Raw genomic sequence first — 25,241 nt, forward strand, 5'->3', positions numbered from 1 at the left:
GTATTTTCTTATATTTACTGAGTTGCTTTAAATGAACAGGACCTATGGACCTTATGTTTGATGAAAAAAAAATCCATTTATAAAATTCAAATTCTACTCATTTACATTATAATGCAGCCATTTAACATTGTTCTGAACCAGGAATGCATGAACAGGTCATCAAATACTCTAATATGGCAACAACCAAAAATCCTCCGGATTGGGCACTAATATGAACATTCTAGAATGTTTCTTCTGTTTTGTTCACCAATTCTTTGATTTGCTTAATTGTTTAACCAGTACAGTGGAACCAACCTGTGATCTGCTTTTCCATATTTAAAGATTCAAATTTTGGGTTGACTTATCTTAAAGTAAATGGATAATTATGTGCTTCTCCTTTTTTTCTCTGAGGTAAAGCATATAGTACTTTTTGTTTGAGCTAATGCATTTCTAGAGGGTTATGCAATTATTTCTTCTTCCTACTTGTGGCTCAACGTTTATTTGAAATCGAGTGCAGGAAATGAATGCAAGAAGAGGAATGGAGAAGCAATTAAAGATTAATAAGTAATAAAAAAGTACCTAAAGCAAGCTGGGTAATGGTCATTTATTTGATACTTTCTGATACTTAAAGATTGGAAGTTGTGGTTTACAGATAAAGTAGAGAGTATTGTGGTAAGAGGTGTCATTTAGGTAGGCAGATTTGTATGTTATTTAAAGAAAATGAAAACTTCTTTTTAAATTTAAAGATGTTAAGTGAATACCTCAGCTTATGATCGTTAGTGCACACTGGTTGCATTTTATTTAAGGTTTTCACTCTTGAAGATCTTACATAATTCAGAACTCATAATTAAATCTGATCTTGACAAAGGGTGTGAGGTATTTCTGTTCATCAGCTAAAGTTGTGTTACTGTATTACCATGTGGCAATAACGGAAACAGTTTAAAATTCAGTGAGCTAGTCAATTTTCAAATTGTAGAATTCTTAATTAATTTTTAATTTTAGAGATTCACTACTTGAACTTCTGCCTTTAAGTGAAATGAATATATTATAATCATTTCAGATTCATATAATTAAACAGATGTGAGATGGTAAATTGGTTGCCTATGCAGTTAATTCTTAATTTTATGGCAAATTTAAAATTCAGGCTGTCTTGCTTTTTCTTTCCATATGTAACATTTATGGAGAGAATGAAAACTAATTTAAATGGTCTAAGTAAAAGCAAGTCAAGATTATTCAAATAAAAACTACATGAGTATGTACAATATATTTTAGCACATACAGCATTTATAAATATTTTTTAAAATGGTGAAATATGTGAGAGGCTTCTTAATTAACTCTGTAATTAGGATAGTTAAAAAGGATTTGAAAAAATCACAGCTTTGTTTGTCTGCTCAGCCACCAAGTAGATCTATTGTAGGTAAATTGTATTCTGTTTATGTAATAAAATCACACCTTACCTGAGGATAAGATTCTAAGGCTGGATCAAAAAGACAAAAATCACCTATAGTGAAAATGTCCTTGACTATCTCTTAGAAAAGGTGTTGGTTAGAAGTTAGAATTATTTTCTGCCTTGATGTTGGAAGATTGCTTGCCTCCAGTTGGAGTTAACATAAACATTAAGGAACCATATTATAGAAGTTTGGTTCTTTAAAAATTAGTTTCACAAGTAGTGCTAAAACCTATACCTAAATTTACTTAAAGAAAGAGTAGGTTCAAATCTTATGCTCACTCCAGGGCATATACTGGTTGATTGAAGGCTGAGCGAAATCACCCACACTATTTGAAGTTGTTTTTTCTTTTAACTAATTCATACTTTGTATTTATTTTTGGTTCCATGGATAGTTAATATTAAGTAAACAAAATACATACGCACCATGCAACTCCACTATATAAGATAAATTTTACATAGATGGTGCATTATCATTGAGACTTTCTCTCTTCTTTAAGATACATTCCAATTGTTTTCTGTATAATATTGGTTATCCACTGGATTGTGATATCAGCAACATCAATTATACTTGTTTTTCTCTGACTTCATTTCACTTAATTTGTTCAACAGACTTTAAAACCTATTTTTTTCTGGGCATTGCGTTAGTTTGGGGAGTTAAAAGTACGTAACGTGATCTCTATCGCCATGGCTTACACTGCAGTGGGGAAGACTGATAAGTGCAGTTATAATATGACTGTGACATGTATTGTGCTCCCTTTCAGGTATCATTCATCATATTCCTTGAGTATTATAAAAATCACCCCCACAAATATTAGTAATTATTTAAATTTATTTATATGCACTTTTAAATGTCTAAAAATTGTCATTTTGGGAGGGCCGGGTAATTCTTTGTTGTCAGGGATCTCCTATAAATTTTGTGGTATTTAGCAGAAGACTGTAGCATCCCCAGCTGTAGGTGTGACAACCACAGATGTCTCCAGACATTGTCAGATATCCCCTGGGGGATAAAATTGCCTGTGGTTGAGAACCACTGTCCCAGAGGAAGGGAAGGCAAACTGGATGGTAGGGCCGCCAGGGGGACATTGCCCAGCAGGTCACAAGGAGGAAGCTGCTGATTCCTGGGTAGGAGGCTGAGCAAGGTAGTGTTGGGCCAGATGTGACTCCCATCTGTGACCCTTCGAGTTTTCTATTGTGAATATAGGCTAAGATGAGTCTGTTTAATGTAATTTCTGTAAAGCATTCACCGTAAACATAAAGCATCAAATTCTGTAGTAACGGAGTCAGAAAATATTCTGAGATACAAATGCTAGGTAGGGCCTTTGCAAAAATATTTGGAGGTTAACTCTGTGTTGTGTCTGCTTGTGGAATTGTATTTTTGTCCCATTTTGTTCCATATGCTTTTCTCTTGTGTGTCATTTTGCTGTTGTGCATTATTATGACATCATCATTTTCTTCCCTTTTTCCATCAAGTCATTCTGCCAACAGGGCTCGGTCTCCGAGCTCTTGCTTTCGCTGCTTTCTTCTTGGAAAAATTCTGTCAGTCGTCGGCCTGCATATGTAAAATCTGATCCTGTTTCAGCCGTCACTGTATGTGTTCTTGTTGCATGCCCCTTGCCACAATTATTCCATTTTCTTTGCCATGAATTCATTGGAGGGATGTATGATAAAGTGGGACTAGAGTTTGAAAAAGAATAAATAACAAACACAAAATTTTGTGAACCACATTGAATGCAATTCTACCAGCCAGCATTCCATGTCCTGTCATTGCATTTGTTACTTGGTTGCTGTATCTTACTTGGTTAGTTATTTGTATCTCAGCTTATAGCTAACCATTCACAGGCATGTGATGACAATTTGTATTGATTTTTATCATTCAGTTAAATGTATACATTAAGTTTTACAACTTTTGAGATATATCATTTTAAATTTCTCAGAAAGTTCTCTTTGCCCATTGTAGCTCTTATGGTTAATTAAATATCTTTTGAATGACAAAAGGCACTTAAGGCCAAGACTCTGTAAATTAGTTACAATTTTTGTGATTGTTATTAGGATTCCATTAATAAAAATTCCATATAATGCCCTAAGCTTTGTTTTGATTCCACTAATAACTTCCATATAATATCCTAAATGTTGTTTTGTTATAACAATAAAATAATTTAAATCCGCATTGCCAGCTGAAAAGGTGAAGTAAAAGGGAACAGATGAAGTTGAACCATTCGTTAAATGTGAAGCTCCTGAGTAGTTACTGAAGTTATGAACAGTGACTAAGATATCGCTAGGTTGATGGGTAATGTCCATTACCAATTATAAGCATAATTTGACTTGAAAATATTCTAAGAAATGAAATTTTCTGTACCAAATCTTTGACCTTAAGATTATAGCCCTTAAAGATTTTAAAACCCTTAAACCTTTCAATAAATGGGAATGCTATTTTCTATTCTTACTCTTAGTTCTGTTCTCTATTCTTAAATTTCCAAACAAAAATTTAAGTTAATGATGACAAGGTGCAGAGTACATCCGTATTTAACACGAATTTTCTGCTACTTGCTAATCTTTTCCTTATCTGGTTAACAAAATCTAATAGCTAGCTAAGTGCTTTTTCTTTTCAAACCACCCATGTCAGCTGTCTTCCTGTTCTTTTCACAATTCTTTATTAAATTGCTGAGGCTTTATAGCATCTGGCTCCAGGTATAATTTCTAACAAAGGCTGAATAAAAGAACATGGAGCTTGAGAGTTTTCTGTTTTTATAAGTTACTGTTAGTTGTTGACAGCATAAATAGTCGATAAGGAAATAACTCTTGAAAGCACAAAATCAGGTTTAGAGAATGTTTATTAGGTGGAAAACAACTTGATATCTGCCAGATATTATTTATACATATGTAAGAATAATGCCTTGCCTTTTGAACACATCATTTTACCTAGTCCTGTATATTCTAGGATCAGTTCCAAGCCAAAGGATACATGCGTTTGCAAATTTCCAAATACAATATTAGAATTTTCCCTCTCTAGGCATTATTCCAATTTATACTCCACTTAGATGTGAAGGCCTGTTTCTCAATGTAAAACATAGTTTTTCATCTAACTTTTAGAATGTTTTCGTACACTGATGGATGAAGAAAAGATTTTAGTGTGGCTTTTTTTTTTTTGTATTTTTCTTATCAAGATGGAAGTCAAACCATTTTCTTTTCTGTGAATGATATATTCATATCTTATAGACATATTTCAGTTTTAAAGTAGGAACTGTTATTTTATAATAAAGACAAGCATTTGAGGTAATCACCTACTTGATTTATTGTTCATAATACAAAATTGGTGTAAATTATTTTTGGTACACTTGTGTACATGAATATCACAAGGTTTTTCCTTTTTTCTAAAATGAAGTTTGGGAGTAATCAGTCCAAGCCAGAGTTCACAGTGGATCTTAAGGGGGCGACAGTGGAGATGGCTTCAAAGGATAAATCCAGCAAAAAGAATGTATTTGAGGTAACACATTTTTTTCCTAAGTAAAATTCACCTTCTTAACCATGGTAATCGAGTGTTCTTTTTTGAGTTATTTTGAGCTGTATTTCAGTGCAACTGATTGAAGCAAAGTTGGTCATTAAGTCAGTTTGGTGTCATAATTTAAGGGATAAAAAGCTGATATAAAGATCTGGGCTTCATTTGCATAAATTATTGGATGTCAGACTATATATTGCAAGCTTCTGTTCCACAGTCTTGCCTTTCCCTACCAACAATAAAAAGGGTATAGTTTCCTTTACCTACCAGATCTAACATTGAAAACTAAATTGAAACCTTTCCATTTTGTCATTAAAAATCCCCCACAGTAATACATGGGGGATACATGATTCTGTATCTGTTATTTACTGCTGCATATCAGACCACCTTAGAATTCAGTAGCTTAGGAGCAAAGAATCATTCTGTTAGTTGGATTTGGCCTGTGCCGAGCTGAGTGATTCTTCTGATCTCACTGGGACCATTCATGAGGCTTTAGTAGTGGCTTGACTGGGTCTGGATGGTCTCCTCTTGAGCCGGCAGGTTGCCAGGCCTCTTTCTCCCCAGGTTCGCTCATGTTTCGGGAGGCTCTGCCAGGCTTCTTCATGGGGCCGTGTCGGGGTTCCAAGAGGGGGAGAGCAGAAACTGTGAGACATTCCGAGGCCTAGGTTTAGGAGTCACACACCAGCAGATTCCATTGGTTAAAGCAAGTCCGAAAGCCAGACGAGTGTTCAGGGTTGTGCGGAGCGAAAACACACCTGTTGATGGAGGAACAGTAAAGGCACATTGCAGAAGGGTGCATCTTTGGAGATCAGAGGAATTTTTCAGACTGTCCTTGCAAACAGTCTTTCCAATCCCAACCTACCTTTATACCATCGTGTGTCAGTCCTTTCCTGTCTCATTCAGGCATTTGCTGTTTTCCAATTGAGACCTAGGTTTTCCTGCTCCTGTGACTTTACTGTTTCCTAGTACCTATGGCATTCTCTGCTTGTCACATGTTACCTGTCTTCCAAGACCCATGAGAAATATGACACCACCACTGAGGGCTTCTTTTTTTCATTATGCTTTTAAAATAGCATTTAACTTAATATCTCTTAGGTTACCATCATCTGTACTCTTCCCACTAGATAATTATTTTTTCAGCAGAGAGACTGTATTTTCCTTATCTTGAAGTAGGAACCTCTGACAGTATCTTATGTGCAGTGAATACTCAGTATTGGTAGACAGGCTTCACCCACTCTCAGAAGGAGTACAAGAAAGGAAGTCAGTGTTTACTGAATTAACCTTGTAGTTTTAAGAAGTAATTTCAGAGTGAAGGTGAATCCATGGTCAAAGAAATGTAGGCAATGGTATATATTGTTATTCTTTCCTTAGAAAATCAGTGCACACTGGGATATCAAAGCCCTGCGATATCTTGAAGGAGAGAATCTTGTTTAACTTTCTGTAATCCAGTATTTCCCAAATTAATATCATAAACCTTTTTTAATTTATTGTTTTGAGGAATACTTTTAAAAAAAAGCATTGCTTTCGGAACTATGTTTGAGGCATATGTCTCAGAATGTTGGGAAACATTGCCATATGTTCCTCAAGGAAAAAAATAAATCAGTTGCTAACCAGAAAATAGGAGGAAGGCTTTCCCCTAATACCTCAAAATTTTTCTTCAATCAAGTAGAAGAAAATTTGAACAAAAGAAATTATACATAAATTGGTTACTGCCTTCATATAGAATAATAGATAGTGTCCTTAGTTGAGTTAGTTCATGATTCAACACTTAACTTACTAGTACTGTTTCTGCCCAAAAGTGATATAACATTTGTCTGGGCATAGACTTTCTCTTTGCACCAAGCCATTATATTTGTCTATTAAATAAGAGATAATATTTAACTCATATTTTTCAACATTTATTTTTTTAACTGGAGAGAGAAAAACATGCCTCAGATTTACATAAAAATATCACAGATTTTATTTCTTTACAAATGAATTTTGTTTCAGGGCACCTGGGTGGCTCAGTCGGTTGAGTGTCCGATTCTTGATTTCAGCTCAGGTCAGGATCCTAGGTTGTAGGATTGGGTCTTGCACCGGGTTCTGCACTGAGCATGGAGCCAGCTTGGGATTCTCACTCTCTCTAAAATAATAATTATATATGTGCATGTGTGCATTCATTTGGTTGAAAGCACTAACCATACTCTTTTTTGTTTCCTTTTCTCTAAAGCTGAAAACCCGTCAAGGAACAGAACTGCTAATTCAGTCTGATAATGACGCAGTTATTAATGATTGGTTTAAAGTTCTTAGTAGTACTATCAGTAACCAGGTATGTGTTTGACTTAGGTAAATGTTTTTACTACAGAGCTGTTTTTCTTTTCTGCTTTCTAGTTGGCTATTGTATCTAGTTTCCAATTTATATGTGATAAAACAGAGGTGGGAAAGATAGTGGTCAGTTTAGCAATTCCCCAGGACTCATGAAGACTGAACATTCCTTCTCAATTATATAATATTTGCTATTAGTGGATTTTAAATAATTTTCAGATTAAGCCATTGGTCCTAAAAGAAATCATTCAAGAGTAGGAAGAAACCATTTCCTAGTTCATAGTATTTATTCAATGACTGATGAGTTGGGGATAGTGCTGTTTGGTGGAGGCAGGTCCTACGCACATTTTTAAAATGCATAAAGCTATCTTGTCTTCATGAGCACCTTTCCTTTCGTCATGATACCTCTCTAGCTACCTCTTAGATGTTCTAGTTCCTCACCCCACCACCAATCATGGAGTTGTTCAGTACTCTCACATTCCTGGTAATCTTCGTGAGCACGCGCGCGTGTGTGTAATATACTATATATATGCAGTAGATATATAATACAGTACATTATAGAATATATGTATTATATATATAATAACCAAAAAGAACCTCAAATTTGTATTCTGTAGCTGTCTTAGTAAGAGCAGGGAGAAACAGAATAGGGACTCTACTTTTTCAGACTATATTCTTACCCTTCACTGTTTGGGGACATGGTTCCTGATTTTTTTTTAAATTTTTTTTAATGTTTTTTATTTATTTATGAGAGAGAGAGAGAGAGTGCGTGAGCATGAACAGGGGAGGGTCAGAGAGAGAGGGAGATACAGAATCTGAAACAGGTTTCAGCCTCTGAGCTAGCTGTCAGCACAGAGCCCGACACGGGGCTCGAACCCATGAACCATGAGATCATGACCTGAGCTGAAGTCGGACGCTCAGCCGACTAAGCCACCCAGGTGCCCTGACATGGTTCCTGATTAAGGATCATAGGTCAGTGACAAAAAAGAAAGTGAATTCTTACAGGGGGGTATTATGGTTTTAAACTAAACCAAGACTGAAAAATAGTTGGGACTCACGGGCTTCAGTGAAGACTAAGAAGTCTTTCAGAGACTGTAGGTGAAGCCTCATTATTAATAAGATTTGTGATCTTACTGAGGTATTCTATCTCTATGGGCTTCCATTTTTTCACTTATAAAATAGATTGGATTTGATTGTCTCCCAGTATCCTTTTAAGCTTCAAAGTTTTTATAATGCACTCAGTTCAAAACAGCCAGTTTTGCAATCTTTAGTATTAACTCTTCCTCCTCTTTTACCTCTTGTAGCCAATTATTCATATATATTCACATATATATTTACACATACACACATATATAGATATATATATTCTTCCTTTGCTGTTTGTAATATTGTATATTTCTGAATCTAGTCTCTTCCTTTCCATTTATTCCTGAAACCGTGATCAGGACTTTATATGTTAGATAAGAGTCTGTTTCTAGTTTTTCTTATTTCACCTCATCCCCCATCGATACGCTCTTAATAGTATTGCTGTATGAGACTTCCTAATGTTAACTTTACAGTCCTCTCCTGCTCAGAAACCTTCTGTGACTCTCATTAAAATTCAACAACCCAATCCCAGTCTATCTTTTCAAATGTACCTTCATCTCTACCCGGTATGGGCTTTCAGTTCTAGTCACTGTAATTTCAATCCCTTGAAAAGCAAGTATGGCTGCATTCATTTAACAAATGTGAGAGTACTTTATTCACTGGGGAGAAATAGCAGCATGCATCCAGATGCTACACCTTTCTATATGGAGTTTACAGCCAAAGACAGAAGATTACTGAAGACAGATGACTGAATAGCTAATACGGTGGAATGTGATGAGGTTTATGATAGTAAGGGATATACAACTTACTATGAAAATACCAATTAAGTAGAGGCTAACCTAGTGTAGGAGTCCAGGAGAGCCAGGAGAGAGAGGATTTTTTTCATTTAAGCTTATAGGATCAGGGAGTAAGCCAAGTGAAAAGAGACTAACATATTATTGACTATGAAATTTAAAATATATACTGTTTTAAAAGTGGCAAAAGATACTGTAGAAATATGCGCAATAAATGTAGAAAGATGCACAAGACGCCTGTAGGGAAGATTATAAAACTTGATTGATAGACTTGGAAGAAAATCTCATTACATGAGAAGTCTATCATGTTTATGGATTAAAAGATTCAATAATGTGGAGCACCTGGGTGGCTTGGTCAGTTAAGCACCTGACTTTGGATCAGGCCACAATATGGTTCATGAGTTTGAGCCCTGTGTGGGACTCTGTGCTGACAGCTCAGAGTCTGGAGCCTGCTTCGGACTCTCTGTCTCCCTCTCTCTCTGCCCTTCTCCTGCTCACACAGAGACAGTTCTGTCTCTGTCTCTCTCTCTCTCTCTCAAAAATAAGTAAACATTAAAAGAAAATTTTAAAAGATTCAATAATGTAAAGATATATTCTTCCAAATGATTTATAAATTTATAGATTTGAGATTTTTGAACCTCCTTCAAACTCTCGTTGAATTTAACAAGCTTACTCTAAAATTCATACAGGAATATAAAGTCTGTAAAAATATCCAAGACACTCTGGAAGAAGAAAGTGGAAGGACTTATTCTCTCAGATGTCGAGACTTTATAAAGCTGAATTAATTAATAGAACGTGCCATCCATACAGGGATAGATATACAGATCTATGGAACAGAATAAAGAACCTAGAAACCTTCATACCTTTGGACACTTTATGCTAGATTTAGCACTGTAAAAACATAAGGAAGAATAAACTTTAAAATAAATGGTACTGGGTCAACTGGATATCCAACAAGAAATTAGAACCTTTCTTTACACTGTACACAAATATAAGTTCTAAGTGGAGTAAAGACATCAGTGTGAAAGGCAAAACAATGCTTTTAGGTTTGAAAACTCATTTCAGTTTTTTAATCCATAAAAGTGACTTTGATTAGGCTATACATGAGCTCTAGGATTTCTATCAATGCCTAAAATCAATGAATCTCTGAGTAATTACTAACTGTTGATACAAAGCATAATTTGCAAAATTTGTTGGTATGAAAAATTAATGTGCTATTGACTAGTTAGCTTTATCTTGCAGTATTAGCACAGAATGTAGCTTCATCCTGTTCTATCACCATAGATTTAACTCTTGTTACCACGATTCTTATGCAGTCGATCTACACGAGGGAAGATAGCCTCATCATCAGTATATAAACCCATTGTCATGTGAATATCAGCATTTTTTCTTTTTTGAAATCGGAATTGATTTCCCCCATTTAGAGGGAAAAAGAATATTTGTAAAGCGGTATCAAGTATCTAAATCATATATATTATATACTAATTGGTTCACTAAAATCATTTGGGAGGATCATTTACTGATTAGAATGAGAATTATGCTGTCACATCTAAAATAATTTCAAAAGAATATGTGTTTGGGAAATCTTTAATTAATAGACAGTAGAAAATGATGAAGCAATTGAAGAGGAGATACCAGATTCACCAGGAATAGAAAAGCATGACAAAGAGAAGGATCCTAAGAAACTTCGTGGTAAGTTATTCTTTACCTATTTTGCTAGTAGCTTGACTGAAAGCATATTCTCTTAGCTTTTCAAGTATTTTAAATATATAAAGGCTGAATGGAATCTCCAGTGTTATAAGAAAATTGTAAGATTAGGTAGTTACAAACTCAGTGTTTCAGGATTACTCTCTTTTTGTTAACTCGTCAGTTTTCAGCCTCTTTATATGTGCCCGTACAGAGTCCTTCATTTTAAGATATTCTGGTACTTTAAGAGAAAAAAAATGTATTAGAATGTACTTCTGTTGCACTTGTGAATTACATTGTTTAAATAGGCCATTAGCTATGGCTCTGAACTTATTAAATGTATTTTAACAGATTCACATTCAACTGAGAATTTTAGGCATTCAGATTAACTGATTAGAAAATCATTACTGTTTTTGTTTTCCCACATTCTGAAGAAGGTTAGGCCTGTTACTGACATTGTCACAGACATATAACAATGTAAACACATGAAGATTTGATTATTTTAATTCTTTACTAATACATTGTTTGTGCTCTCAACTTTCCTCAAATATAGTTCTTTTCAAGAGATTTACTTTTTGGGTACTTTTTATGGTAACCAAAAAAGAAATCAGACTGATGGGAATATAGGACATCATTCACGTGGTTGTATTCTTAGTGTAGAGGTAATTATGACGATATGTCATTAGCTTAAAGTACAAATAATTATGATGGATATATATATATCTCCAGACTCCAGTATCCAGACTCCAGTAAGGATACTGCAGGATAGGGCCTTGTTGTGTTTTATGGATATTTTTTTCTGGTCATTTTACCTTCTAAAAGTGATGGAGAGTCAAAGGAGGTAAGTAGTATCATTTATGAAATAATATAAATTAGAACAACCAGTGTCTTAGCACATATACCAAAGAAAGTACAGTTGATTGTCAGTGTTTAGTGATAAAAATGAAATGTTTTGCTTGGTTTATCACTTTGAAATTGGTTCTGTGTTACTTTGATTCTTCAAATATTACTCTTAAACTATGTTAAAGTTATAATAACTGAATTTATAACTGATTTTTACCTTTGAGATTAATATATTTTGAGTGCTAGGTGGAAAAACTCTTTATCAAAAAGTTGTTATTTTATGAAATGACTAATATCTGTTTTTCTTAAGCCATGAAAGTGTCTAGCATAGATTCTTCAGAACAGAAAAAAACGAAGAAAAACTTAAAGAAGTTTCTTACACGGCGCCCCACTTTGCAAGCTGTTCGTGAAAAAGGTTATATTAAAGGTAGGTAGAAGTGATGTTTATAATAATGAACTTTGGCCAAAATCAGAAATAAGACATTTTAAATTAAAAACTGAAAAATTTTTGCACAGTAAATAAGTTTTCATTCTTTAAGAGTTTACCAGGTTCATCGATTGAAATACATTTGAATGATTAAAATTGATATTTTAAAGCACATGAAGGGTTTAACTAAAGCCTTGAACAGACCTAACCACCAAACTGAAGTTTTTAGAAACCCTATACCAGAGGAACTACAGGGATGTTATGGATGGATAGGAGATATCAAAATAAAGATTTTAGTTTTGAGATGCACAGATCAGAAGAAATTTTGAATAACCTGTAACTAATATAGTAGAAAGAAAAATATTAAACAATTTTATCTTGATTTTTGGCTTTCAGTACTCATTTCAGGTGATTTTAAAATTAGTATAAGGTGTCTTTTCCTAATTAATTTTTATATTTGTTATTTCATTTATAAGCAATAATATCACTAGAGATCACTAACCTGATCTCTTTTTAATAGAGAGTATTCTTTAAAATCACATATACTTGTGTACACCTTTAGTTTTTACAAACATTTTTAATTTCAGTGATAAAATTGTCTAGTACATGACTCAAACAGGGATGTTAATTAGTAAAGATATAGGTAAAGGTAATACATAACTTATATATCTGTCTCTGAAGTTTCAAACAAAGACCATCACTGGAACATCTGTTTGCAAAGCATCTAAATTACACAAATGGGTTTCATTAAAAAGATACTTAAAACTAGGTAGAGTTCAGCCAATTAACGGATTCAGATTGGCAACCTTAAGAGTAATTGGTAAACAGAGATTCCCAGATGATGCATATGAATTTAGTATATTGACTTCAGAACCTTAAAAAAAGCCTGACAAGTCAATGAATAGAAACTGCTATTAATTTGTTCACCCGGCTTTTTCACTGAGAAGTATAAACTGTTGGTGCTTTTTAAAGTGTTATGCTGCTTTATGGTGATATGAGATTGTGTTTAGCACTTCGAGCATAAATGTGGCATGTCAGAACTATTGGGTTGAAAGATTAATGGAACAGCCTTTACAATATACTTTGTGAAATCAGTGTTGGTACACAATGGGTATCACCATGCTTTTTTTTTTTTTTTTTAATGTTTGTTTATTTTTGAGAGAGTGAAAGAGATAGAGTGTTAGCAGGGGAGGGACAGAGATGGGGGAGACTCACAGTCCAAAGCAGGCTCAAGGCTCTGAGCTGTCAGCACAGAGCCTGATGCAGGACTCAAACCCACAAACCATGATGTCATGACCTGAGCCAAAGTCGGACACTTAACCAATTGAGCCACCCGGGCATCCCATGCACCTCATGCACCATGCTTGTTTTAATACTTTAAAAAATATTTGAGTATTTACTAAGTGTAATTAGGTGCCATGAATACCTACTGGTGTTCAAGAATTACAAGGTCCCTGCCCTCATGAAACTTACATAAAAACGAGAAATGGACAAGATAATTTCAAATAGTACTAACTATCCTGAAGAATTTAGAATAGAGAGTGACTGTGACTAGGTTGCCTTACGCTGCTCCTAAGGTTTTTCTAAGTAGATAATGCTGTAGCTTAGGGTGGGAGTGAAAAGAAGGAGCCATGTTTGGGGGAGAGGATGGATCTCTGCCAAAGGTGTAGAAAACAAAAAGGCTGTCAGGTAAAAATGAGTCAGGGTGTTTGTGGAGTTTAGTAAAGCAAGACAGTTGTTTCAAGTGGCACTGGAGAGGGTAGGCAGATCACAGAAGGCGTAAGTCACAGTTGACAGTGTCTGGATGCACTGCAAGTCTTTGATAGCACCCTGGATGGTTTTCACCATGTTGCAAACTAAATTTTAGCAGGATGGTTTATTTAAAAAAAATAAATCTCTTTCAGACCAAGTATTTGGAGCCAATCTTGCTAATCTGTGTCAGAGAGAAAATGGCACAGTGCCAAAATTTGTGAAGTTATGTATTGAACATGTTGAAGAGAATGGTAAGAAAATGATTTTTTTTTTTAAATGTTAAGCATACTGACCTATTGTTTTGCCATCAAAATCCTTAGGATTTTTATGATTTTGAGTGATGGAACAGTTGTAAGATATTAAGAAAAGCATCTTGTTTGCAAAAAACTTACATGTTTGTGCCTATTTAAATTAAGATCTTTTGAATGTTAAGACCTATTGAATGTTCCACACTTGTAGTTGATTAAGCATATGATATTCTTTGAAGCCATTTGGAGTTGGCATTTGCTTGAAATGAAGAAGGTAGTGATTATGAAACTGAGTTTATTAAGAAGTGATTTGATAGTGTAGAAGGTAGGAGGTTCTGTTTACTTATCAAGAGAGATTTCCTTCTCTTTAAAATAAAAATGAGATAACAGTTTAAAACTGTTAAATGAACTATAAAGTGTCTAAATAGACAAACCTTATGTCATTTCCTGTTAAATAAGACTTAAACCAATTTATATTTTGGTTATTTTTAACATGTTTATAATACCTATACTTTTATTATATATCTATAATTTATATTATATAAATATGTAATATTTTAATAAAATAATAATATCTTGATGGTAATCACTTTAACTTGTATCTGTATGTCATCAAAAACAACTAGTATAGTTAAAATGTTTCCATAGTTCATAATTTCTGGCACTTTCAGATCTTGTCTATTTGACTTTTCTTGTCAACGTTACCATAAAGACAACATGCCTTTATTTGAAGTTATATGAAGAGCACATTAGATAGTGTGTGCTTTGTTAAATGTGTACAGCCTTATCATTTAATGAACATTTGGATTTTTTAGGCTTACTGGGGTGAATTTCAAATGAATCTATTCCACATATAAAAGAAATTAATAAACTGTCAAATTATCAATAGTTTTTATAGAGCCTTTACTTTTTAATTGCTAGCTTATATTAAGTTTATGATAAGAACTTAATAGGACAGCCATGTTTAAAAGAGTGCTTTAATAAGATGTACATCCACATTATAAAATGTGCAAAAAAAAAAAAAATGGGCTGATTTTACTGGTTTCTGTTACCTTTTGAACTATCCCCAGATGCAGAAGTTTATCTTAAATTGTTAGTATTTCAAGTTTGATGAGATGATTTTTCTGAAATGATCCACAGTCTGCATGATAAACAAAGTAGAATTGTTGCTGTTTATTAAATATCTCCACCCCCTCTGTCTCTGCCAAACATCTATAAAAAGCCAGTTAGAGGAAAAGAGGATTTGCCCATTTGATTTTAGGCTAATGTTAACGAAGAAGGATTCTGAAACATGCAAGCATCTTTAGAAGAGGCAAACACCTACTTTCAACACAAAAATACTGTAATTTTCTCTTAGGTTTGGATGTTGATGGGATATACAGAGTAAGTGGCAACCTTGCTGTGATCCAGAAACTGAGATTCGCAGTCAATCATGGTAAGATTGTACTCCCTACTGTTATGTGAGAAAACCCTCATAACTGTTAGAATAGGTTTAAAGTAATTTTTAAACATTTCCTCTTCTGTTTTCAGATGAGAAGTTGGACTTGAATGATAGTAAATGGGAAGATATTCATGTTATTACTGGAGCACTCAAAATGTTTTTTCGAGAATTACAAGAACCTCTTTTTACATTTAACCATTTTAATGATTTTGTTAATGCAATTAGTAAGTATGTCATTATACACTAAGGTTTTTCTAGATGTTGAAAGTCCTCTGTACCGATGAAGCTACTGCATTCTGTTCGATCTTTTAAATTTTTTCAAAGGTTTTACTTCAGACATTTTAAATGTGACCACCAGATGTCACTGTGTATTACCAAATATCAGGTTCTAAAATATGTCACTGTTTTCAATTTCATACAGAATCTCCAGTTACTACCTTTTTTTTTTAACCCCAGAACAAGAACCAAGACAGCGAGTCGCTGCTGTTAAGGATCTAATCAGACAGTTGCCAAAGCCAAATCAAGATACAATGCAGATTCTTTTTAGACATCTCAAAAGGTAAGAGGTTCACCACGGAAAAAAAGAAAGGGAGGAAGGGAGGGAGGAAGGAAGGAAGGAAAGGAGGGAGGGATGAAGGAAGGAAAGAAAGAAGTAGTAAATAGGGAAGAAAAAAAAGGTAAGAGAAATGCACAGTTATGAGATGTGGCATGGTACCCATGAGACCAAGGTCACTGACACACTGGTTCAGATCCCAGCTGAGCTACTTCCTATCTTTGTAACTTGAACAAGACCATTCCTTTGGGCCTAGTGCCTCATAGGTAAATGGTCTGCTATGAAAAATATTTACTTAAGGTAAATATTATATGTGAAACATTTATATAATACCTAGCATGTGTCTAGAAATTATTCTTGAAGTTAGTTAATAAGATGAGATTGGTTATTAAGTGATGAATATTACATTTAAATTACTCCTAAGTAAAGCCATCACAGCTTATTGCTATAGTTGTTACTGTAGTTACTACAGCACTATATTTATATAGTTACTTTAGTACTATATACTATAGTTACTATAGTTACTGCATAGCCATTTTAATAACTTTTTTGTCTTCTAATAGAACACTAGAATACTAAAATAAATTATCCCAATGAAGGAGATTTAAAACAAGCACATGTAAAATGAGTAAAATGAAAAATTAATATCTGTACCCTAATGAAATTTTTTTCCCTATCAACCTAGTGGAGTGATTATTGTTACCTGAATTGTAGCTCATGCTTAAATCTGTCTTACTTTAAACACTAAGCTGAAATAATCACACATTGAAAGTTTGCTAGAGTGTGTATAGTTGAACCTTTCAGCTGTGTTTATCCAAAAGAAACCTTCACATGGTATTTGGACTGAGTTCTACTTGGTTAAGTAGGTTCACTTGTATGTGTCTTAGGAAAATGGGCATTATTTCTTATTTGTTGTTTCTTCTTTTTTTTTTATTTTTTTACTTTTTAAAAAATTTTTTTTGAGAGAGAGCATAAGCAGGGAGGCGCAGAGAGAGAGGGAGACAGAGGATCCAAGCAGGCTCTGTGCTGTCGGCACAGAGCCCAATACGGGGCTTGAATTCATGAACCGTGAGACTGTGACCTGAGCTGAAGTCAGATGCTCAACAGACTGAGCCACCCAGGCACCCCATTATTTCTCATTTCTAAATGCAAACTGTTTTTGTTTATACACAATTTGAGAATTTTTCCTCTCTGCTTACTCTTTTAACAATTTATTTTTCCCCCCTTAGAGTTATAGAAAACGGAGAAAAAAACCGAATGACTTATCAGAGTATAGCAATTGTTTTTGGTCCTACTTTGTTAAAGCCAGAGAAAGAGACTGGTAATATAGCAGTTCATACTGTCTACCAAAATCAGATTGTAGAATTAATTCTTCTGGAAATAAATTCCATCTTCGGGCGTTGATTCTTACTGAAGATAACCTGTGGAATAGAAGCTGGATTCCATCAGATTTCACACCCTTAAACATGATGTGTTTAATTTTGGACCAAGCAGTGACTCTTTGATTTTGCACTTTTTTGAGGGATCACAAGGGAATGGGAGAGTCAAGATGTGTGTTAAGGCCCTCATATTTGCTGCTTTGTTGCAAGTTGATATAACTGTGTGTAATTTTGAATTAATTTTATCCTGAATGTGTGCATTTCATACTCTGAATTTCAGTAAAAATCAAAACTTGCAATTCTAACCAGTCGTATACACTGGATAATTTGGTAAGAAAACTACATTCTTTTTCCTCAAACTGGATAATGTAGACTTTCTTCTCATGATTTGTTAGATTCATCACTTGATAGGACAGCACTCACTATCAGTTGTTTTGAAGACGCTCTTGGGCATTCTAAACAAAATGAAGTATATCCTTTTTGAAACCTGTGTACTTCTTTTCCAGGGTTTCTGCATGCAGTGGTAGTCTGTACTACAAGTCTCTATAGCCCGGATGTAATCCCCTGTGCAGCCTTGCTGCCCGTTACTGTGTTGCATAGCATCCTTACTGGATGGATGTCTTAGTTGCTTGTTTGGGCAGCACACTAATAATACTTAACACACTGTGATATACTGGAGTTTAATGTAGCATAAGTCAGTTCAGAGTATTTTTGGGCTGTCTGTGCTACACTGATTTGTAGCTAACCATCCTAATTCTCTCTAGTGCCATACTGAGTTCTTGGTATGACCCTGTGGAAACAGACGTTAGTTAATGTAAATATAAGCTAAAGACTTAATGTCCTTTAGCTTATGTATATAATTTTGTTGTATAGTCTCAGAGTACATCCTAACCTGACATTTCTAATCATGATATTGGTACTCTTTTCCGTGAATATTAGGTTTCCTCCAGAAATAGGCTGTTATTTGAGAAACTTAACTGTGTGCACTTTTAGATTTTAATTACATTTACAGGCAAATCACTGTAATGCAAATGGTACTGGAAAAATACTGAATAGACTTGCTAAATGGTAAATGCACTACAAGAGGAACCTTTTAGATAATTTAATATGTACAGAATACATTAGAAAAAATTTATTACAGAATTCTAACTGCAGTATGAATAGTGGAAACCCATATGTAAATTAGATGGATGGAAAATGACATTGCTAAATTGTGAATTTCTTTTTACATTACTAATGTAGATTGATTTGTACAATAAAACAGGGTTTGGAAGGTTTTGTTACAGAGAGCATGGTCTGTTAAAGATATTTTAAGATGTATTTTTCTAGATTAACTGATGTATATGAAATGTCTAATCTGAATAAAGAAAACTATAAGAGGTTTAGAGATTTTCCATTGGAAATGTGCATTTTGGTTTTAATTTTTTTCCTTGTTTTTGCATTTACTGGCATCCTCTTATACCTCATTTTTAAAAAATCAACTGAATCCACTGTTTCCTGTGGTAGATATGTTTTCCTCATTTTCCACACCTTTTCTGCTTCCTGCCATGCCATTACCTCCTCCACTATCCCCCCTCCAATTTTTATTTCTTCATCAATATTTAAAAGTGGATGATTTATAATCCAGACTGTTTTCTTAGAATTGGATTTGTAATTTACAGATTGCCTTCCTTGGGAACAAATAGTTTTTGTATGATCTGCCTAAAAATCTCTTACCTGAGTTTTGTGGTATTGTTTTGGTATTGTTTGTTGTTGTGCTCTTGTTAAACTGGTAACAAACCAAGCTACTTGATAGCTGCGAAAAGCAGTTTGTTTTGGGCAGGGAGAAAAAGACCCAAAATGAGAATGTTTATATTTGCCTAACAATGTCCTGAACAATACAATATGCTTTAGAACTGGCCTATATAGTGATTGTATGCCAGCAAAACAATTAGACTCAAATCAGTGATGCTCTTTCTCTTGGTAGCTGTGGACATAACAAAGATTAAAATTGTCCTGTGTTTCTTGTTTCAAAGTACATATGTGTGTATGTGCAGTCTTAAATGTTTTATTAGTCTACAGCTAATTAGTTTATTGTAATATTGTATGTACAGTGAGATCAATGTCTTGTGTTTTCATCCTTTGTGAATTAAAAATTCTCACTTTTTTTTTTGTAGTAACAAAACCGGTAATATTTTCCTGTCTTGATAACTTGATTTTTAGTAGAAAATATATTAAAGGCTGAAATAAATTGTCAGTGGAATTTCATTTGCTAATAGGCCTTCTCCTTCAAAATGTCATTTAAAAAGTAGTTGGAAATTGAAAGAAAGAATATATTCAAATATGAATTAGAAGAAAAATGTTTATTCAAACTTTACAACAGGAAGAAACTGCCTTTCACTCTAGAAAAATGATGTTGTCTTTTAGATAGGGGCAAATCTGCCAAATGTTTTTTTCTTATGGGAAAAGCACCAATGGAATAATTCAGCCAAACTGGACTTAGGCAGATGTGTAGTATACACATACACATGTATGTGTATTTAAGTGTGTGTGTATGTGTGTGCGCGCGTGTGCACGCATGCCATTGCTTACATATAAATGAAAATTCATTAATAATGCAGGTATCTGGAAACCTTTGTGCTATTTTAGTTCTATCCCACAATTCTTTGTAAGCCTGTAATATTAGATGTTAAGACAGCAGGGAGAGGAAAAAGAGTTATTCTGTAATTTTGCCAAGAGATTCTTTTCCAGCTCATGGGAGAGCTCCTCTAATTAAATATTTAAAGTAAACATGCAGTTTCCCATGACACTAATTTCTCCAACATATTTAGGCTTTTAAAAGACACAGAGGAGTCTACAACATGTCATTTTAGTAAAGAAGAAAATAAAAATAGTCAAATGGGCATCATGCTCTCAATGGCCTAATAAAAGTCAAATGTTCAAAGTAGAGAACTGAAAATGGGTAGAAAATAAGATTTTATGGAGTTTGCTTGTTTCTCTGAACTCTAGCCATCAGCTCTAATGATCCTCTTTTATAGAAAGCACTTCTGTAGTACAAGACTAGAGAAGGTGCTTAATAGGCACAATAGCCTGTAACAATCCTAGATGTGGGGCATAATCTTGTTTTTGTTTGTTTTTTAAACAGTATTTCAATATAACTAATACAGTTGTGTTAAATGCAACTTTCGTTTTAAACCAGAAACCCCCCACAAAAAAACAAAAAGCAAAGGGGGCTGTAAAACAAAATCAACAGTCTTACAATAATGGTGTATTAGAATCTATTGGAAATTCACAAGCTGCAAACCCAGGCCAAGCAGAGTCAGACTTCGTATTCTAGAGAAGAGGGAGGTACAGAATGCCTAATGAGACATTCTATAACTACTAAAGACAAGGGAGTTCTCCTGAAGAATCTCAATTAGTCTTCTCAACTGAAGTTTTGTGGGCCAGTGGTGGCTGCAAATATATTCAGCTGGATTGAGCTTTTACAAATTAGCCTTATGTGAATATGGCACTTAAATGAACTCTTTCATTTCCTTCATTGCTTCCCTTCTCCCACAGGAAAAAAAGGGAAGGGGAAAAAAAGCACTTTCATGGTGCTCTCATAAACAGAGCACTTGTAGAACAAGGTAACTGTTTAACAAACCATTACAAAATGTATTTAGAAAAGTCTGATTTCTTTTTTTTCTCATCAGCCCTCCCCCCACCCCCTGCCTTTATTTTACTTCCTCTCTGTGTTTTCAGAAAAACAGTTTTTGGTAAAGATTTTAAAATTATTAATGCTAGTAGGTGAATCTTTCAGGTAGTTCTAATAGTTGTGGCTCACACTGCAAGTAGCACTGAAACTTGTAATGTCATGAACCTTGTAATGCTAAAATTCATGGTGACATCATCCCAACAGATAATGCTGTGGAAGCTCTTATCAGCAGGGCCTTTGCAGAGATGAACATCAAACACTCATCTTATGGTGGAGTGACCGGTGGAAATTCAGCATAGCATTCAAGGCCTTCTTTCTTCTCCTGGACATTTTGAGGGATTGTTTATATTTAGGCAAGAGCAATGGGACTCTTAGACGCTCAAGTAAAACTGATTGATTGATAAAGCAGGACAGAACCAATAGAGACTCTAACATTCACAGCCTTACTTTATGGAAGCACAAAATAAGAAGCTTAAGGCTGGAAGGAAGACCTATCTTGATTAGTGACATATATTATATGTCTCTTTAAACTTTGTGATCAATTTAAGTAAAGTGTATTCTGGCATGTTCAAATAATATCATTTGAAGAAGAAATATTCTACCTATTCTGGCCATTAGGTTTTCAAGCTAAGTTAGTTTTTATTTATGAGGCATATTGAAACTTCATTTATTTACTATTTTTATTTTAATTTTTTAAACTTACTTTTTTTTTACTTTTATATATTATGTCCATCTGTTATGAATATAGACATGGCAGGAGGGTATGTATTGCTTTCTACTGGTCTGTCCTAGTTCTAGTTGTATAATCAGATTTCGGTAGTTGTATTTCTGTCTGCCGACATTCTGGACTTGCCATTGTGTTCATTAATCTCTGTTTAATATGGATATCCGCTTTCACTTGAATTCTAGAACTGTGCTGTCCAGTACTGTAGCCACTGCACACATGTGGCAACTTAAATTTTCATTAGAATTAGAGTGAAATTTGGTTAGTCACAGTAGCCACATTTAAAATGTTCAGTAGTGATGTGGAGTTTATGGCCACCATATTGGGCAATGAAGGTATAGAACACTTTTTTATCCTTACAGAAAATTCTTTTGGACAGTGTTGTAGAAGGTTGGTTGTGAGGAGAAAGCAATTACAAAATTCTTCCAAAAATACATGATCTAAAGCATTATATTTTCATAATTCTCCCTCATGCTTGTCTGAAGTACGCGACACTAGAAAAATTTAAAATCTAGAAAAGAGAACATTTTTATAAAAGGCCTGCCAAGCTCTGAATATCCCATTATATGCTGTCATTATAGGGGGCTGGAAGGGTGGTAAATGTGATTAGACTTCTAGTACAGCTCCATCAAAATGCTTGCAATTTGGTGGAAATCAATTTGAAACTGGCTTAAGAAAAGCTTCAGTTGACATTGTTCTCTGGAAATTTAGGAACTATGAGATAATTAACATTTCTGATGCTATGTCACAGTATTTTTACATTCAGATTTTAGGGATTTTTCACCTTGGGAAAGATTTCCTGAAATCTTATTTTTTTATTATTGTATGCAATCTTTATAAAAAAATTTTTTAATTAGATTCAAGCTAGTTAATGTACAGTGTAGTATTAATTTCAGGAGTAGAATTTAGTGATTCATCACTTACGTATAACACCCAGTGCTCTTCCTAACAAGTGCCCTCCTTAATGCCCATCACCAATTTAGCCTATCCCTCCTCCCACCTCCCTTCCAGCAACCCTGGAAGTTTCTATATTTAAGAATCTCTTGGGGCACCTGGGTGGCTTAGTCGGTTAAATGTCCGACTTTCGCTTAGGTCATGATCTCGCGGTTTGTGGGTTCGAGCCCCGCGTCGGGCTCTGTGCTGACTGCCAGCTCAGAGCCTGGAGCCTGTTTCAGAGTCTGCGTGTCCCTCTCTCTCTGACCCTCCCTTGCCCACGCTGTCTCTCTCTCTCTCTCTCTCTCTCTCTCTCTCTCTCCTAGAAATAAATAAAAATATTAAAAAATAAAAAAGAATCTCTTAGGTTTCCCTCCCTCTGTTTTAATTTTATTTTCCCTTCCCTTCCCCTATGTTCATGTTTTGTTTCTTAAATTCCACATAGGAGTGAAATCATACATCCTTCTCTGATTACTAATTTTGCTTAGCATAATACACTCTAGTTCATCCCTGTTGTTGCTAATGGCAAGATTTCATTTTTTTCATTACAGAATAATATTCCATTGTATATATTGTATGTATGTATGTATATATCTATATATAGATATATACACCACTTCTTTATCCACTGATCAATTAATGGACATTTGGGCTCTTTCCATACTTTGGGTGTTATTGATGGCACTGCTATAAACATTGAGGTGCATATGCCCCTTTGAATCAGCATTTTTGTATTTTTTGGACAAATACCTAGTATTGTAATTGCCGGCTGGTAGAATAGTTCTATTTTTAACTTTTGTGAGGAATCTTCATACTATTTTCCAGAAAGTCTGCACCAGTTTGCACCCACCAACAGTGTGAAAATATTTCCCCCTTCTCTGTATCCTCACCAACATCTGTTTCCTGAGTTGTTAATTTTAGCCATTCTGATGGGTGTCAAATGGTGTCTCATTGTAGTTTTGATTTGTATTTCCCTGATGGTGAGTGATGTTGAGCATCTTTTCATATATATCTTAGCTATCTGGATGCCTTCTTTGGAAAAGTGTCTATTCATGCCCTCTGCCCATTTCTTCACTGGATTTTTTTTTTTTGAGGGGGGTGTTGAGTTTGATAAATTCTTTAAGATTTTGGATACTAACCCTTTATCTGATATGTCATTTGCAAATATCTTTTCCCATTCCGTTGGTTGCCCTTTAGTTTTGTTGATTGTTTCCTTTGTAGTGTGGAAGATTTTTACCTTGACTGGTCCCCAGTGGATCATTTTTGCTTTTGTTTCCCTTGCTCCGGAGACCTGCCTAGTAAGCAGTTTGCTGCGGGCCCAGGTCAAAGAAGTTGTTGCCTGTTTTCTCCCCTAGGATTTTGATGGATTCCTGTCTTACATTTAGGTCTTTTATCCGTTTTGAATTTATTTTTGTGTATGGTGTAAGAAAGTGGTCCAGGCTCATTCTTCTGCATGTTGCTGTCCAGTTTTCCCAACACCATTTGCTGAAGAGACTGTCTTTTTTCCATTGGATGTTCTTTCCAACTTTGTCAAATATTAGTTGGTCGTATGTGGGTCCATTTCTGGGTTCTCTGTTCTGTTCATTGATCTGTGTGTCTGTTTTTGGGCCAGTACCCACACTGTCTGGATAATTACAGTTTTGCAGTACATCTTGAAGTCTAGAATTATGATGTGTCCTGCTTTGGTTTTCTTTTTCAGGATTGCTTTGGATATTTGGGGCCTTTTCTGGTTCCATACAAATTTTGGGATTGTTGTTCTAACTCTGTGAAGAATGCTGGTGTTATTTTCATAGGGATTGCATTGAATGTATAGAGTGTTTCGGGTAATATAGACATTTTAACAATATTTGTTCTTCCAATCCACGAGCATGGATTGTTCTTCAATTTCTTTGTGTCTTCCTCAATTTCTTTCATAGTGTTCTGTATTAAGAGTACAGATCTTTTAGCTCTTTCATTAGATTTATTTCTAGGTATCTTATGGGTTTTGGTGCAATTGTGATGAGATTGATTCCTTGATTTTCTACTGCTTCATTATTGGTGTGTAGAAATGCAAGAGATTTTTGCACATTGATTTTATATATTGTGACTTTGCTAAATTCATGTATCAGTTCTAGCAGTTTTTTGGTGGAGTGTTTTGAGTTTTCCATGTAGAGTATCATATTGTCTGCGAAGAATGAAAGTTTGCCTTTTTCCTTGCCGATTTGTATGCCTTTTATTTCTTGTTCTTGTCTGATTGCTGGGACTAGGACTACCAGTACTATGTTGAACAACCGTAGTAAGAGTGGACATCCTGTCGTGTTCCTGACCTTAAGGAGAAAGTTCTCAGCTTTTCACTATTGAGTATAAGGTCAGCTATGGGTCTTTCATATATAGCCTTTATGATGTTGAGGTATGTTCCTTCTATCCCTACTTTCTTGAGGGTTTTTATCAAGAAAGGATGCTGTATTTTGTCAAATGCTTTTTCTGCATTTAC

General features: G+C 34.7%; 1 protein-coding gene across 4 annotated transcripts in view; it reads left to right on the forward strand.

Annotated features, from left to right (window-relative positions):
* Nucleotides 1-19,651, forward strand: part of ARHGAP12 (Rho GTPase activating protein 12) — a 120,572-nt gene extending 100,921 nt beyond the window's left edge. For all 4 annotated transcript variants that reach the window (XM_039248666.1, XM_039248667.1, XM_039248668.1 and 1 more), the window contains 9 exons: nucleotides 4,812-4,913; nucleotides 7,135-7,233; nucleotides 10,708-10,801; nucleotides 11,949-12,065; nucleotides 13,970-14,068; nucleotides 15,423-15,500; nucleotides 15,596-15,730; nucleotides 15,963-16,065; nucleotides 17,289-19,651. In XM_039248666.1, coding sequence (XP_039104597.1) covers nucleotides 4,812-4,913; nucleotides 7,135-7,233; nucleotides 10,708-10,801; nucleotides 11,949-12,065; nucleotides 13,970-14,068; nucleotides 15,423-15,500; nucleotides 15,596-15,730; nucleotides 15,963-16,065; nucleotides 17,289-17,463 — 1,002 coding nt within the window. In that variant the 3' untranslated portion in view covers nucleotides 17,464-19,651. The remainder of the gene's footprint in view (nucleotides 1-4,811; nucleotides 4,914-7,134; nucleotides 7,234-10,707; nucleotides 10,802-11,948; nucleotides 12,066-13,969; nucleotides 14,069-15,422; nucleotides 15,501-15,595; nucleotides 15,731-15,962; nucleotides 16,066-17,288) is intronic.
* The last annotated feature ends 5,590 nt before the right edge of the window (nucleotides 19,652-25,241 follow it).

The sequence above is a fragment of the Hyaena hyaena genome, unplaced genomic scaffold, assembly GCF_003009895.1.
Source record: "Hyaena hyaena isolate Hyena2069 unplaced genomic scaffold, ASM300989v1 scaffold_314, whole genome shotgun sequence".
NCBI classification, from domain to species: Eukaryota; Metazoa; Chordata; class Mammalia; order Carnivora; family Hyaenidae; genus Hyaena; species Hyaena hyaena.